Here is a 17,459-nt window from a genome sequence, read left to right as displayed (position 1 = left end):
TCAGAAAGAGTGCATATGCCTTTGTGTCGTCTGATTTTATTGATGACCAAGAAAGAATCTTGTCCATAAACCCTTGTGATTTAATGTTCATCCCCATAATGATGACCCAATAATTCTTTTGCCCTTTTAAAACCTTGGTCTGGATTCATATATTGGCAACTTTTGACTAACTCCTTCACCTGCCCTCCAGTTTTCTATTCCAGGTAACACAACCTTTAGTGTTTTTAGTATTACTTTCAATGTGATGTTCAAAGAATTTCATGAACATTAGATATTGTACTGGATCTCCATTAAAAACTGGAATTTTCTTCTTGGGTAAACCGTATGAACCTTGTTGCTGCACGAAAAGCAGAAATTTCATTATGTTTTGCTATGAAATTATATTATATTGCTTGCCCACCATGGCTTGTGGCTGGTTATCTTGTTGTGAATGGAGCATATGGAACTTGAACTGGTGCCATAGGCCCTTGAGTTGTAAGTGATGGCATTGATGGGGATCCTTGGTATGTAAGTGATGGCATTAGTGATGGCATTATTGTCACTGGTTCTTCAGCCACACGAAGAGACATCAATGGTTGAGTATGATCAACTCGCATGGTTAAAATACTCTCTTTTCGGGAAGATTCGTATATTGTGCGCTCTGAAGAGATAGAACCCTTTCCACAGGGTTGATCATTGACATTCGAGCACTAGCAGCGGCAACCGTGACTCCTTGCTCGAGTCGACTAGTTTCTTGTGGCTGCGGTACCCATTGATCTGCTGGAAGGTTAGGTGCTAGCCCTTCGGGTATTTCACTTTGAGTGATAGATCTTGCAGAAGCCTGAGTTATGCTTTCACTTTGGCCATATTCAAAGCACGTTGTTCCTCAAGCTCTCGTCTTTTCTCTCTTCAATAATCAATAGCCATTTGTAACTTCAATTGCTGATTCTTCATTTCAGCTTCCATATCTTCTAAAGCACGTCTTTTTCTAACCATTCACGTGTTCAGATAGTAGCCAAGTGCTTGCACCTTAGCATGATTAGTTGATGTGCTTGAAGTACGTGAAGCTGTACTTGCTCTGGATGCAAGACTTTGAACATCTTCCTGTGCTCATAATCTTGGAAATACTATCATCAGGATTCACATCTGACCTTTCAGATACCGCTGATTGAGGCTGTATCTTCAGCATTTTGTTCAATACAGCACTGATGGGGCTTTGCAACATGCAATCACCTGTTTCAGTTCCACTAACCTTTAAGTCAGTTAAGTGCTTATCAGAGTCTTCTTCTTGCTTGGTAGTTGAAGCTGCTTCTTTTATGGTGGCTGGCTCCAAGCATTGTTAGTCCGCCATGCTGGCTCAACTCACAACCAAACAGCTTTTTGAGAGGAGCTGTTTGCTCGAGGTTTTTTGCCTGATGAGACTTCTTATCCATCTTGGGTTCTTCACACTGCAGCCTGTCTTCTCGTGGCTTATCCTGGTTCCTGGGAACGATAAACAAATTTGTATCTTGCTTGGGCCCTTTAAGAGGATTGCTCTCAATTGTCTTTGCTGTGTTCTGCACACAAACTTTCTTATCAGGCATTTATGATCATTCAGAACACATTCTTCTGGACTTCCTGTCAGATTCTGCCAACCAGAGCTCTATTTCATCTTGAAGGTCACAGGTGTCTTTCAAGGGTTGGTTTGATTTTAAATTGCACAATCAGACAGACATATTCTAACAGAAAACTGGACATTGTTAAAGCTTAAATGTTTTTTTTGCTTTAAACAAGTAGAGATCTTTCAGACAAATTTTATGAGCCTTTCTTTCAAACAATGTTCACAATTATAATTTTTATTTGAATCAAAATATAGATGACACTTTCCAAGTGCTAGTATTTCCCAATTTCAACAAGTGTCATTTTCAAAGAAACATGGGGACGATATTCCAAATTACGACCTTATTAATCCAATAAACCAAACTTTGGAGATGCAGCTTTAAGTCGCTTTAATATGCTGATAAAATGGATAAACATTTTGCATTACTTCACATTAAGACTTTCATAATGATGAACAAAGCATACTGTGTAAAAAAAAAACGATATTCAACCTTAAACAGATACAAGAAGAAATAGACAAAATTAAGATGAAATATAAGACGATACCAGATGAATTCAAAGAAAAGTATCTCGAGCTCACGTCTCTTTCATGGTTCATCGAAGAATGAGATGCAAGCTCTTGGTCCGCTCAGATATTACGACATATTACGTCATAGTCACTATGGTAACACTACAAACAATACTTTTTATTAAAGGGATAGGCACAAAATTAACTAAGAATTAAAAACACAAGGTTTTAACCTTTACACACAGGATTAATTTACTGCAACTGGTGCTCCCTTGGCAGCCTTCTCTACATCAGAGAGACTGGGAGATTGCTTTGCAAGGTACCTTTGCTCCGTCTGGGACCTCAGTGGCAAACCATTTCAGTTCTGCATCCCACTTCCATACTCATGTCTGTCCATGGCCTCATGTACTATCCCACCAAGACCACCCATAAATTGGAGGAACCACATCTAATTTTCTGTCTGGGCACTCTCCAGCTGGATGGCATTAACATTGACTTTTCTGGTTTCATTTCCTCTCCCCTTCCCTCTGTCTTCTTTCCCTCAGCTCTCTACCCCTTCCCTCTCTATTCACCTAGCCACCCCTCCTTCCCTTGGTTGCTGCTGTACCCTCCCTCCATTCTCCACATTACTCCTGCCTCTATGACCACGCCTCCCCCATTACCTTTTTATTCAGACACCTGCTGGCATTTTTCTGTACCTTGATGAAGGCCTCAGGCCTGAAACATCAGTTATGTATTTATGTACACTGTGTGACCAACTGAGTTTTGCCAGCATGGTGTTTTTACTTCACCCATGGTATCTGCACTTTTGTAGGGCAGCACAATTGGCGTAGCAGTTAGCTCAACGCCTTTACAGTGCCAGCCATCGGGACCAGGATTCGAATCCCGTGTTGTCTGTAAGGAGTTTGTACCTTCTCCCCATGTCTGCGTGGGTTTTCCCTGAGGGCTTCAGTTTCCTCCCACCATTCTGAATGTACTGGGGGTGTAGGTTTACTAGATGCAAATGGGGCAGCACGGACTTGTGAGCTGAAATGACCTGTTACCGCACTGTATGTATAAATGTAAATTTAATTAGCTCCATGAGCCTACCCAACTCAAATCCATCCCCAGTCTGGAATATTTTCTCATTTTGGAAGAACGATTTCAAGGTTAATTCAAGACAGAATGCAACAAAAAAAAAGTGAGGAATGGGTGGCAGACCAGAATGCAAGAAAGATTGAGGATTTGGAAACAGTAAAATTTAACTATCAATAATTGATCATTCTGCATTATTGTGACCTTCAAATAATTTTAACATCAGAAGTACCACTTAGATTCAATCTAGACAGACAAAAAAATAACATGACCTCCATTTACCTTGCTTTTCTTTCTTGCCAAGCCAACACTGAGCTCCTTGGCTGACCATCAACTCGAGTAAGGGAATTAGAACGGTGTCGGGCATCTAAACAAAAATAAAATTAATGTTTAAAAAGCACAAAAATACAAGGAACATGGCAGGAGCAGTCCATACAGAACCTTGAGCTTGCTCTCCAAATATAAAAAATTATGCCTGATCTAACCTTAACTCTAATTCGTCTTCCCTTCTTGCTCCTCGTAACCTCCCTTGCCAGACTAAATTTCTGTTGACTTCAAGCTTTGAACACATTCAGAGTCATTCTGGTCCGAGAGAATTCTCTTGGGCAGAAAATTCCACAGAGCCCCACATTCACAATGAGCATTTGAAGAGAAACATGCTCTCAGCATCTATTCTATCAAACCTCCTCAAAATGTTGTGTTTCAATAGGATCACCTAAACTCCAAATCCAACTTCCTCAATTTTTCTTCATCATCAACCCCTCATCTCAGGAATACATGACTGCACCATTTTATTTGTACATATTCAACAGAGTTTTCACATAAGCATTTTTGTTTAAATACTGGATCTTAATTTGAGAACAATACTTCACACTTTTACACATAGAGAGCCAATCTCACACGTCCAATATGGATGAATACTCAAAGAGACATGTCAGAGAAAAATCACAAAGTGTCGCACTTTTTGTTAAGCATTGCCCAGATTTCAGACTTATTGTCAGAGTACATATAATGATATTACATAGAACACTTGAGATTCTTTTCCTGTGGGCCAGGCAGAAATACCATTTGCTGGTTGTGCAAAAAAAAGTGCACAATGCACACATGTAAACAAATAAACACATGTAAACAGTGGTGCAATACAAAGAGGAGAAAAAACAAACAATAAAGTTCAAGAATAAGCCCAAGTGAGTTTATTGTTGAGTCCGATGGTGGAGGGGTAGCAGCTATTCCTGAACCTGGCACAAATACCTCTTTCCTGATGGCAGCAGCAAGAACAGAGCATGTGCTGGATGGTGTGGATCCTTGATGATTGCTGTTGCTTTCCAATGGCAGTGTTCCCCACAGATGTTCTCCAACATGGGAAAAGAGATTTAACTGGGTGATGTCCTGGGCTATATAGGGCTTTACGCTCAGGAGTATTGGTGACCCCATACAAGACTGTGATGCAGCCAGTCAGCACACTTTCCACCACACAACTGTAGAAATTTGCCATGGTTTTCAATTTCATACCAAACCTCTGCAAACCCCTGGGGAAGTTCAGCCATTAACGTGCTTTTTTCATGATGCTATTAGTGTGTTAGCTCCAGGAAAGATCCTACAAGATAGTGACTCCCAAGAACTTAAATTTGCAACCCTCTCCACCTCTGATCCCCCAATGATCACTAGGTTATACACATCTGGTTTTAACTTCGTGAAGTCAATGGTGACATTGGAGTGCAAGGTTATTATTAGTGCACCATTCTGCCAAGTTTTCAGATGCTGACCCATCGCATCTTTTTATACAACCCACTACTATGGTATCGTCAATGAATTTGTAGATGGTGTTGTTGTCATACCGAGCCACAGGTGTAAAGTGAGTAGAGCAGGGAGATAAGAAAGCAGCCCTGTGGTGCTCCAATATTGATTGATATTGTGGAGGATATGTTCTTACCAATCCTCACTGATTGTGGTCTGTAGATGGGGAAATCAAGGATCCAATTACACTGTGAGGTGTTGAGTCCCAGGTCTTGGTGTTTGATCAGTTTTGAGGTGATGATGGCATTATATGCCGAACTGAAGTCGATAAAGAGCATCCTGTTGCATGCATCTTTGGTGTCCAGGCATTCTATGGCTTTATGTAGAGCTTGTGCAAAGGTATCCGCCAAATGCCTGTTGCTATGATAGGTGAATTGAAATGGATCCCTGTTGCCGCTCAGACAGGAGCTGATAGGTTTCAACACCAGCCTTTCAGAACACTTCATCACTGTTAATGTGAGTGCCACTGGTCGATAGTCATTTAGGCAGGTTACCACACTCTTTTTGGGCACCAGTACATTTTATGCCTGTTTGAAACAGGTGGGTACCACACCCTGCTGGAGTGAGATGTTGAGGAGATCCATTTTCAGATTCAAACAAGGAACAATGAAAATATTTTTAAAAGGGTCAAAACAACTTAAAATAGCAGCTAAGTTGGATAGAATTATGATAGTTGTTTTTAAAATGAACTTGTATCAGTGTACCAAATTATATTTTGTAACTACAAGGGAAAAAATATTGACATAATTTAAACTTGGCAAACAATACAAATAGATTAGTCTTTTTCCTTTTCTATTTATCATTTTAACTGTCCCTAAAAGATTTGGTGTCAATACTTCAGTTGTTAATATTGTGTTTGTGATCTTATACTCAGGTCAATTAGTGCATTGATTCATGAGTAGGTTAGCATACAATTCAAAGAGTTTGCAGATTTGATCCCAACTCTGCTCATGATTAAAGCAGAATTGTTAGAACCTCATTATTGCAAGCAAGCAGTATTAACGTAACTATTCAACATTTCCTGATGTAATACATGCAAGAGAAGTGATTGGGTTGATGCTCATGACTCAATAGCTTTATCAAGGCTCCTACATAATTACCATTAGGATAATGTACCAGAGGGTGACTGTTCGTCTGTAACATCCCTGGCAAACATTGACATATTAAGTAACACTGGGTCATCACTGATAAAAAAAATGAAAACCAGACACACATCCATTGGACAATTTGGGTATCTGCATCAAATTCAATACAAGATGTCAAATTACAGTGCCCTTCATAATGTTTTGGACATAGACGCATTTTTTTTTTCCTTTACATATCCCTGTGGTCCATAGTTTTAAATTTGTAATCAAACAATTCACATGCGATTAAAGTCCACATTCCAGATTTTATTAAAGGTTATTTATATTCATTTTGGTCTAACCATGTCAAAATTGCAACACTTTTTAATATAGTCCCATTTCAGGGCACCATAATGTTTGGGACATTTTGGCCTCACAGGTATTTGTGATGACTCAGATATGTTTAATTGCTTCAAGGGACTGGTAGCTAAGGAAGGCCTCCACTGCTGGGCCAACGAAGGCCTCCACTGCTGGGCCAACGAAGATCTCCACTGCTGGGCCAAGGAAGATCTCCACTGCTGGGCCAAGGAAGATCTCCACTGCTGGGCCAAGGAAGATCTCCACTGCTGGGCCAAGGAAGATCTCCACTGCTGGGCCAAGGAAGATCTCCACTGCTGGGCCAAGGAAGATCTCCACTGCTGGGCCAAGGAAGATCTCCACTGCTGGGCCAAGGAAGATCTCCACTGCTGGGCCAAGGAAGATCTCCACTGCTGGGCCAAGGAAGATCTCCACTGCTGGGCCAAGGAAGATCTCCACTGCTGGGCCAAGGAAGATCTCCACTGCTGGGCCAAGGAAGATCTCCACTGCTGGGCCAAGGAAGATCTCCACTGCTGGGCCAAGGAAGATCTCCACTGCTGATGACAGAAGAATTCTCACCATAATGAAGAAAAATCCACAAATGCCTGTCCGACAGATCAGAAACACTCATCAGGAGGAAGGTGTGGATGTGTCAATGATTTCTGTCTACAGAAGACTTCATGATCAGAAATACAGAGGCTAAACTGCAAGATGCAAACCACTAGTTAGTCATAGAAACAGGATGGCCAGATTAGTTTGGCAAGATATATTTAAAAGAGTCTGCATAATTCTGGAAAAAGGTCTTGTGGACAGACAAGACCAAGATTAACTTGTATCAGAGGGATGGCAAGAGCAAGGTGTGGAGGCACAAAGGAACCGCCCAAGATCAAAGCATTCTATCTTAACTGTGAAGCATGGTGGCAGGGTGCAATGGCCAGGGAATGTATGGCTGCACACTTATCTTTATTGATGATGCAACTGTTGATGGCAGTAGCAAATTAAATACCGAGGTGGAGAGAAACATCTCATCCGTTCAAGTTTGAGCAAATGGCTCCAAACTCATTGGATGGCACTCATCCTACAGCAAGACAATGATCCCAAACATACTGCTAAAACAACAAATGAGTTTTTCCAAAGCTAAAAATTAGAACATTCTTGAATGGCCAAGTTAGTCACCCGATCTTAATCAAATTGAGCATGCCTTCCATATATTGAAGAGAAAACCTAAGAGGACAACCCCCATAAACAAGCAGGAGCTGAAGATGGCTGCAATAATGGCCAAGCACATGGTGATGCCTATGAATCACAGACTTCAAGCAGCTATTGTACACAAGGGGTATGCAACAAAGTTCTAAACATGACTACAGTATTTTAATATGCATACCATTGCTATGTCCCAAATATTATGGTGCCCTGAAATGAGGGGACTATTTATAAAAAGTGCTGTTATTTCTACATGGTCAAACCAAAATGTACACAAATACCCTTTAAATAAAATCTGGAATGTGCACTTTAATCATGTGAATTGTTCGATTACAAATTTAAAACATTGGAGCTCAGGGGAAAATAAAGGAAAATATATATTTTGTCCAAAACATTATGGAGGGAACTGGATATTTCGTCATCAAAATTGAAAAGGTGCTTCTTTGTCTGTAAATGAATCAGTTTTCAACTTGATCAAACTTTAGTATGTCACTCAAATTTTAGGAAGAAAACAATTTACTTTTATACTGAAAATACTTTAATTTCATCTTTTCAACCAGTATCAATAATTATGATCAACGGTACTGATGTTTATCTATAAAGCACAAAAATTAGTCTAGCTTTCTATTTAGAATTTTTTTCTTGTTTTACAGCTCCAAGTAGCTGTACAATAGGAAAAAGCAAACATTTAAAGTAGCTATTTAAACTATCCAATTAGCTGATATATATATTGATGAATCAGCAAAGTGACTGATTATTAATGCTTTTCTTACCACCTCCACACCACTATCATCTCCATCTCTAACAAAACTAGAATCTCTAAAATTAGCACATTTTCCAGTCTGTATGCACCACAAATGTCTTACCTGGACTTTCTTCACTAGATAAAGGAGATTTATATTGCCTCTGTCTTAAAGGCAACAATGGGTGGGATGGACTGAAGGCAGGGCTTCCCTTGCTATATGGAAAAATAATGAGAAGCATTATTTGACACTATGAATATCCTGATTTGCTGTGTCAAGTTTATGGTCATCAGATTGCAACATACAACAAAACAGTGTTCTCCAGTCCTATTTACATAATACACAGACACACAACCAGACAAACAATACATATGCAGTATAAGTACATGTACCAGTGGTTTTCAAAATGCCCCCTTAAACTCAAGTACCACCTTAAGCAATCCTTATGCCACAGGTGCTCTGTGATTAGTAGAGGATTGCTTAAGGTGGTATGTGGGGGGGAGGGGGGGGAAAGAAAATGTTTGACAAACCACTGTTTAAATCATACCTAATTGTTATGTGCACATTTTCATAACTCCAAAGGAAATGGGCCAATGACAATTTTTTCTCAAGCAAAATATTTCAGTAACAATTGGGTCTAGAGCAGTGGATCTCAATCTTCCCTTCCCACTCACATACCACCTTAAGCAATCCCTTACTAATCAGAGAGCACCAATGGCATAGGGATTACTTAAGGTGGAATATGAATTTAGGGGGGAAATTTGAAAAGCACTTTTATATAGATGTATATACAAACACAAATAAATATTGTTCACTAAATATGAGAGTCTGCTTGGATGGTTAGTGTGAGCAGTTGCTTGGGTCATTCAGCATTCTCACTGCTCATGGGAAGAAGCTGTTCAGCTGTTCTCAGTCTGGTGGAGCTGGCTGATACTCCTGTATCTCTTTCCCAATGAGAGAAGCTGAAAGATGTGCAGGATGGAAGGGAGTGTTCAATTATTTTGCATGCCCTCTTCAGACAACAATCGCAGTAGATCATCTCGCTTGTGCATTTTGGTGGGGGGGGGGGTGGCAGGGGAAGGGTGGCAGGGGAAGGGAGGGTGAATCCAATGAGCCTCTCTGCCATTCTTATGGTCTTGTGGATTGACCTCCAATCCATTTATTTGCAGCAACCATACCACACTGGATTGCAGCCGGCCATGACACTTTCAATAGAGCTCCTGTAGAAGGTAGAAGGTTGTCATGATGGTGGCCAGTAACCTTGCCCTTCAGGCTTCTCAGGAAATGTAGTCACTGTTATGCCTTCCTGAAAAGTGAGCCCAGACCTTTAATTTTTCCATATATTCTAATTACACCGAACAACAGTTTTTGCTTCCTGAACATTTTTGGGTGTATTTTAAGGATTTTGGGCTGCTGATCGTGAAAATAGCCTTAAAATCTTCCTATCATGTACCTTTTCTTTAAAGATATAACCCATTTTTCTGACTTCCAATCATATTTTAAGTCTACCAGTATATTGTCCACAAAGCAAGCTGTTTTCCTCAGTCCAAGCATGCAAATGTTGTCTTAGGCTTGGGCATGCTTAGTCAGAATAGAAGCAGACAGGCTATAAAAGCAGCTTACATACTGTACACAGATACTGTGTACACTGATAGAGATTGAATGCATGTTGATGCACATGTTCTTAAGGCAATAGCATTTATTGTCTTCAGGAAGATTCAATACAGCAGAAATGTCTTGTCAATGTCACAAAGCTGCAATACATTGTTATATTTGTGGTGTGTATATGCTTATGGCTCAAAGATGCAGCATTGATAACATGCTTCAAACATACAAAACCATAAAGTATGATATGTCATTGGAAGTTCATTTTCTACATTCGCATTTGGACTTCTTCCCGGCTGATCTTGGTGCAATCACCAGGATATTGCGACTATGGAAAAGGGACATCAGGGCAACTGGAATCCATCAATGCTTGCCGATTATTGTTGGACACTAACACAAAAGGCATCAGATGCTGAGTACAAATGAAAATCAGCAGTAAAACATTTTTAGTCAGTTGAACTAACACAATGTGTCAGTATCATTATGTGATTAAACATGCTGAATTCAAAAGAAGTTAATGTAAACATTCCCCCAACTTCCTACGTGATACAGCAAATCTGAAATTGTCTTTGTGTTCAGCTTGAAGTTGTCTATTATACTCTCCAATTTTTTTTTCAGGGAGCAAACCTTTTGAAAAAGGTTGTTGTCCAGTGTTATTAGAACTAATAAAGTTTTAATTTTATTGCGACGTATGATAAAACTTCAAACAAAAACACAAACTGTGCCATCACAGACATGCCTTTAGTTAACACTATACCCATGTGGGAAAACAAGCTGCTCCAGGACACGACAAGATGAAGGGGACAAAGACAGACTTACATAAACTCTTCAGGATGCAGGCAATACCTGGTTCCAATCTCTGGGTTACTCTGCGGTGCAATTGCTGACATATCACCCAAACCATTTGCTGGACTGACCATAAAGCTACGTTTTGTTGCATTGGAAATTGGAAGAGGCGGACGCAAATTCTTCTGTTGTAGAAGTGTTTTAGCTAAATTGAGAAAGCAGATGTAATATTTCCATACTTGAGAATATTTTTTTCTTTATAATGAAAGCCTCAGCACAATAAAAACGTGATTAGGTACTTGAACATTAATTATTTTTACATAGTTTTACCAGAACAAATAGTTGTGATAGACCTATGGCTTGGCCAAAGTCTTCAAGATTTAATTATAAAGCAAATACTAGAAAATGCTAGTCTGAACAGTCATATCCATGACAATTGATTCTTTTTTTTAAAAAAAATATTAGAACCTCTTAAAAAAACATACCATCTTTGATTTCTTGAATTTCCCTTGGCTGCACAAAGTCAGGTTTCACAACTTCAAACCACCAGAACAATTCAGCAATGAACACCATAACATTGGGCTATGAAGAAAAAAGTAATGTTAAGCTCATGTTTGTTCATTACTTTATGCTCAAAAAAACTTTATATTATTAGGGTTACAAAAGACAAGGATAAGATAACTGCATTAAATTGCTCACTCCTGACTGCTCACCTGTAACGCGCATACACAAACACCACACACACACGCCACATCACACCCCACACACACACAAAATGAAAGATAGACAGTAGTTATAGACAAAACTATCATAAAGATTGTAATTGCCTAATTACTGGAAATTGTTTTATATTTGAATTTGAAAATCTATAAATATTCCAAAAAAAAAATTGTAATTGCCAGAGATCAATCAATTCAGCCCCAGGACATTATATTACTTATGCATATCCATATCAATGCTTCCTCAATTACCATAAATTCATCAAAAGTCAGAAATAGGCATGGTTACCAATGTGCACAATATTCAGTCCCCTTTGAAATCAATAAAGAGATCATGGCCACGTGTTCCAGAATCTGGATTTTTTTTTTGTACATGGACTAACAATTGGCAAGTAAAGTCCATGTTGTAATTGTGCCAGGTAATGGGCATCTGCAGCACAATACGCCTAACTAAATTACCTTAAATAACAGGAATAAAATAGGAAATAAAATTAGATAGCAAGAACTTTCATGAACATTTAAATGAAAGAGTGGTTAAAGAAAAAAATTGGTTTCCTGGAGGATAAGATTAAGGAATTAATTAATAATGGGACGCAGGAAATGGTAGAGACAATTAACTATTATTCTGTATATCTTTATTGTGCAATACACTGAAAATAACCCAATAATAAAAAAATTGGGACAATAAAAAGGAGGAACTTAAAATAGATCGTCTCTACATTCCCTTCTTCAAATGGATTAATAGGGTTAAAGTTTGACAAGTTTTCAGGCCCTAGTAGGATGCATCCTAGCAGAGATAATAGATGCTATGGTTGCAAATTTTCTGAATTTCCTAGCAACTGGAAAGGTTGCAGTGGATTGAAAAACTGCAAGGGGAGATTGGGTTTGTGTTTGACATTTAGTACAATTATTTGAGAATAGAACGTGAACCCATTGATATAATGCTGGATTTCTAAAATACATTTAATAACATGTCACAGGGAAGACTGTACAAAGTAGTGATGATATTTAGAGTAACGTGCAAATTAATGTGGAGAGAGGATTGGCCAACTAACCACATAGGAATAGTCATTTAGAGATAATCAAGGGATATCTAGGGGGGGTGCCATCAACCCATTGAGTTCACTCCACTATCCTCTTGTGTGTGTCTTACAGTTAGGTTTTTTTTTAAAACTCTTCAATGTGGAGGTCAAATTTTTTAATAATAGTAAGCATCTTTATTTATAATTTTTGGACCCAGACGAGATCCAAATATGGTTGCCATATTTTTATAAACACATCATGTTCTAATCAAGAGAACATCTACCTCTTAAATATAGCGAATGACTTAAGCCTCGACATTGCTCTGCAGCATGAATTCCATAGATTTATCACCCACTGGATAAAAAAATTCCTTATTTTGATCTAAAGGGATGCTTTTGTTATCTGAGACTCTGCCCTCTGGTCTCAGACTCTCCCACCATCAGAACATCCTCTCCACATCCATTATATTCAGGCCTTTCAGTATTCAAAGGTTTTCCATGATATCACCCTTATTCCAGCAAGTTCAGCCCAAGCCATCAAATGCTCCTAAAACTACGTCCCTTTAAATCCCTTGGACCCTCCCCAATGCCAAGTGTTAGACAACAAGCCCAAAACCATTGACCACACTCTGTGCAGTCTGATCGATGCATCAACATTCCATTCATGCTTTTATATGTTATCCCTCTAGAAATTTCCTTCCTTACCACCTTCCTTACATGCAAGTTAACCTTCAGGGAATCTTCCAAATGCCTCTAAAAGTCTGATTTTTGAACCTGTTGCCCTTTTAGAAAAAAGCTTACACCTTTATTTCTACGGCCAAAGTGCATAATCATACACTTCTCTAACACTGTATTCCATCTACCATATCCTTGCCTAATGTCTAACCAGTCTTAATTCTTCTGCAAGCTAGGTACTTCCTCAACACTGCCTGCCCCTCCTCTTATCTTTGTATCATTCACAAACTTGGCCACAAAGCCATCGGGAAAAAGGTACAGTCAGGAGCCTAAAGACAAGGACAACTTCTTCCCCACTGCCATCAGATTCCTGAATAATTAATGAACCGAAGGCACTGTCTTCCTTTTATTGGACTATTATTTTTATTTTTTTATAGTAATATTGTAAGATTGTTATAATATGAATGTTTTCACTATGACGCTGCCACAAAAAAAATGAATTTCATGACTTGCTCATGACAATAAATTCTGATCAATTCAGACATCCAAATTATTAACATACAACATGAAAAGAAGTGGCCCCAGCACCCAGTTCTTAGGAACACCACTGATCACCAAGAACTAACCAGAAAAGCAACCCTTCCCCCCCCACTCTCTTCATCCTCTCAGTCAGCCAACCTTCTATCCATGTTACTATCCACGGTCATTTTTTTTTGTAATACCATTAAGTGGTAATTCTTCCTCATCCACAGGAAAAAATCTTATGTTGTGTCATGTATGTCCTCTGACAATAAATCATGGGCTCTTGTTTGTTTAGCAGCGTCATGTTCTACAACCAATCCTTTGCCTGTCCTGTCTGTTATTTCTTCAAATGATCCAAATTTGTCATACAAGATTTCCCTTTAAGGAAATTCTGCCGACTTCTGCCTATTTTATTATGTGCCTCCAAATGCCCCGAAATTTCATCGTTCATAATAGATTCTAACATCTTGCCAATGACCGAAATCACACAATAAACTGGCTATTATATCCTGTCTTTTGCCTTCCTCCCTTCATTAAGAGCATAGTGACACTTGCATTCTCCATTCCTCCAAAACCATTCAGAATCCACTGATTTTTGCAAGATCATTTTAAAAAACCCCCACAATCTCTACAGCTACCTCTAAGAATCCTGGGATGCAGTTCATCTAATCCACCTTCAGACTTCTCAATTTCCGCAGCACCCTCTCCCTAGTAATGGCAAATACACCCACTTTTGTTCGTTGATACTTTAACTTCTGACACACCGCTGACGTCGCCCAGAGTGTAGCTGGCGCAAAATACCCATTGAGTTCATCTACCATTTCTTTGTCTCCCATTACTACCTCCCAGCATTGTTTTCCCCACAGTCCAATGTCTGTCCTCGCCTTCCTTTTGCTCTTTATATATCTGAAAAAACTTTTTGCATCCTCATGTTACTGGCCAGCTCACCTTGTTTTTCATCTTTTCTCTCCCTATTGCTTTTAATGGTTTTTAAAAAGTGTTCCAATCCTCGGCTTTCCAACTAATTTCTGCTATACAGTTTGTTTCCGATGATCCGAAAACCACTTAACCGAAATTCTGTTATCCAAAAAAAATTTCAGCAGCGACAGTTCACGTTGAAAAAGATCTTTTCTTTAATATGTTTTTTGTTAAGAATTAAACATGCTTGAAAAACTTCCCGTTGTTCTTTTCTTGTTATTTAATTGCTGATACAAGTATTCTGTGGATGCTACTGGGATGCATAAAGCAATTACTCAGTTATCCGAAAAATCCAGTTAACCAAAAAACGTCTGGTCCCAAGCATTTTGGATAATCGGAAAAGTACTATATTGTATGCACTCACTCTTTTCTTGTCAGCCACAGTTGCCTCATCCTCCCTTTTGAACACTTCATCACGCGATGTGTTTATCCTGTGCATTCTGAGTCAAGATCAAATTCTAGCCTTCCATATTGTTTACCTATTTATTTTCCACAATTTTTTTGCCAGTTTTTTTGAATTATGCATAACAAGGGTTTTATTATATTGTGATTACTACATCTTTAAGGGTTGCTTTAAGTTAAGATCCCTTATCAAATCTGGTTCATTACACAACAGCCAATCTAGTCTTCCCTTTTCCCTAGTCTGCTCAGCCACAAGCTGCTCGAAAAAGCCATCTTGCAGGCATTCTACAAATTCCTTATTTTAGAATCCAGTACTAACCTGATTTTCCCCAATGAACCTTCATATTAAAATCCCCCATGATTTTTGCAACTGCTCTTTTTTTCATGCCATTTCTATATTCCACTGCTTGCCACCTCCTTTATTTGCATAATAACCTACCCTAAAATGTTTACTCCCTGCATTATCAGCACACAGAAACCAGTTTATAACATCTCCAAGATAACTTTCCGAGGGATGACAGATAGTATTTGCAGCTGCATTAACTACCTCCACATGTGCACATACAATCACTCTACTAAATTAAGTCCCTTCGTAAACAGGGCCTCTCAGTAAGGCCTTACCTTCAGCACTAAAGGACCATAGAGCATATCTTCCAAAGTAAGATAGAAACTTCTGTTTAGGTAATGGTTTGAGAAGTCTATCAGGAGCTGAATATTGTACAAGCTGTCTGCAATTGAAGTCACCTCCTTCAAACAAATATCTAGAAAGTAAAAAATGACAAAATGAATTCCAATGAAATTAATGTTGAAATATTCAAGCCCTTAAGGAATAAAAAGAACAATCACCACAACATTTTTGAATTGTTTCATTCACACATCAATAAGATCACCTGATCTCCAACAGAACCAATTATATACTTTGCAGCAACAAGCCCCTGCAAAAAAAAAAACAAGCAATCCCACACAGTTATTTTGAAAATGGGAGTTCTATTTGTTATCCTAGGTATTCCTAACTCTTCCTCTATCCCCTCCCTCCCACACAAGATAACCACATATTCACTTTAGAAAAATGTTATTTTTGTTAAATATTATTAAAATGCCACCTACAATGACAGTACATTTACCAATACTCATTCTAAAAAAAAAAGGCATTAGCTGGATAGGATATATCCCAGGAAGGAAAGAGTGAAATTGCTGGGTCATTGACAATCATCTTTGCATCTTCCCTGGCAACAAGAGTGGTACCAGTGGATTAGAAGATGGCAAATGTCAATCCATTGTTCAAGAAGGTTAATAGGAATAAACCTGGGAACTATATGCTCATTTTACATCAAACTATTGGAGAGGATTCTTAAGCCACTTTCAGGTGCATCCTTCGCCTTGAGTGGGTCCCAGCCTGAAGATTCACTTTTCAGGTGGCAGCTCTAAAACGCTGCTACAGCCCACCTGAAAGGGCCTGTTTCTCCATAGGCACCTCAGCATTTGAAGGAGGTGGGGCGACTAGTGCCACCCGTCATAAATATGCGGCATAGCAATGGCCATCTTCCCTACCCATAACGCCCCACGTAGGTGGAACTGCTCTGTGTTTCCCGCACAGCCAGCTGGGCTGTGACAGAACTCACCAGCCGCACCGACATTCCCCCTCCGGCCGCCCCTGCCCCGACGAACCCCCTCCAGCTGCCCCTGCGCCAATGTGTCCCCGCCCCGCTGCCTGAAGCCCCCCCCTCCCCGCTGCCCAACAGCCGCCCCCCTCCACTGCCTGAAGCCCCCCACCCCGCTGCCAGACAGACCCTGCCTTACTGGGGAGGGGAGTTTGGTGGTACGTCAGGGCAGGGAACGTTGGGCCAGGGGTGGCCGGCAGGGAATGTTGGGGCAGGGGCAGCGGGGTGGGGAGCTGTCGGGCAGCGTGGAGGGGAGCTGTCGGGTCGCGTGGTGGGGGGCTGTCAGGCAGCAGGGAGTTAGGTCGCCAGCTGATAGTGTCATCAGCCCGCCCCTTAGCAGCCATTTTCAGGCAGCTGCATTCAGGTACCTAGGAGGACTTCAGTGCTCCAGCAATTATCCCTCCTGGAGGAGGGTTAGAAAGTGTGCCTTGGAGACGCCTCTTGCTCTTTCAGGTGGGTTCCCCGAGAGCTGCATAGGGGTAATCTGGCCATCTGAAAGAGCCGATAGGGACAAGCATTTGGAGAGGCATAATCTTATTATGGACAGTCAGCATGGCTTTATAAGGGTTAGATTATGCTTCTCAAATCTAACTGAGGTTTTCGAGGAGCTGACAAAACAAACTGATGAAGGAAGTGAGATGGATCTGATGTATATGAATTTCAGTAACGCATTTGATACTGTTCCCCTGCTAGGCTAATCCAGAAAGTTATGAGGCATGGGATTCATGGAAACTGGGTGTGTGAATTTGGAAATGGTTTGTCCAA

General features: G+C 39.9%; 1 protein-coding gene across 5 annotated transcripts in view; it reads right to left on the bottom strand.

Annotated features, from left to right (window-relative positions):
• The window catches only part of camsap1b (calmodulin regulated spectrin-associated protein 1b), a 115,107-nt gene that overhangs the window by 31,320 nt on the left and 66,328 nt on the right, over positions 1 to 17,459 (bottom strand). For 4 of the 5 annotated variants that reach the window (XM_069885475.1, XM_069885491.1, XM_069885500.1 and 1 more), the window contains 5 exons: positions 15,655 to 15,794; positions 11,201 to 11,297; positions 10,749 to 10,920; positions 8,448 to 8,539; positions 3,443 to 3,527 (listed from right to left, as the gene is read on the bottom strand). In XM_069885475.1, coding sequence (XP_069741576.1) covers positions 3,443 to 3,527; positions 8,448 to 8,539; positions 10,749 to 10,920; positions 11,201 to 11,297; positions 15,655 to 15,794 — 586 coding nt within the window. The remainder of the gene's footprint in view (positions 1 to 3,442; positions 3,528 to 8,447; positions 8,540 to 10,748; positions 10,921 to 11,200; positions 11,298 to 15,654; positions 15,795 to 17,459) is intronic. The other variant, XM_069885481.1, reaches the window with a different exon arrangement.

Source organism: Narcine bancroftii, chromosome 1, assembly GCF_036971445.1.
Source record: "Narcine bancroftii isolate sNarBan1 chromosome 1, sNarBan1.hap1, whole genome shotgun sequence".
Classification (NCBI taxonomy): domain Eukaryota; kingdom Metazoa; phylum Chordata; class Chondrichthyes; order Torpediniformes; family Narcinidae; genus Narcine; species Narcine bancroftii.
The sequence above is the reverse complement of the archived record's forward strand: the minus strand, read 5'-3'. Positions and strand labels throughout refer to the sequence as shown.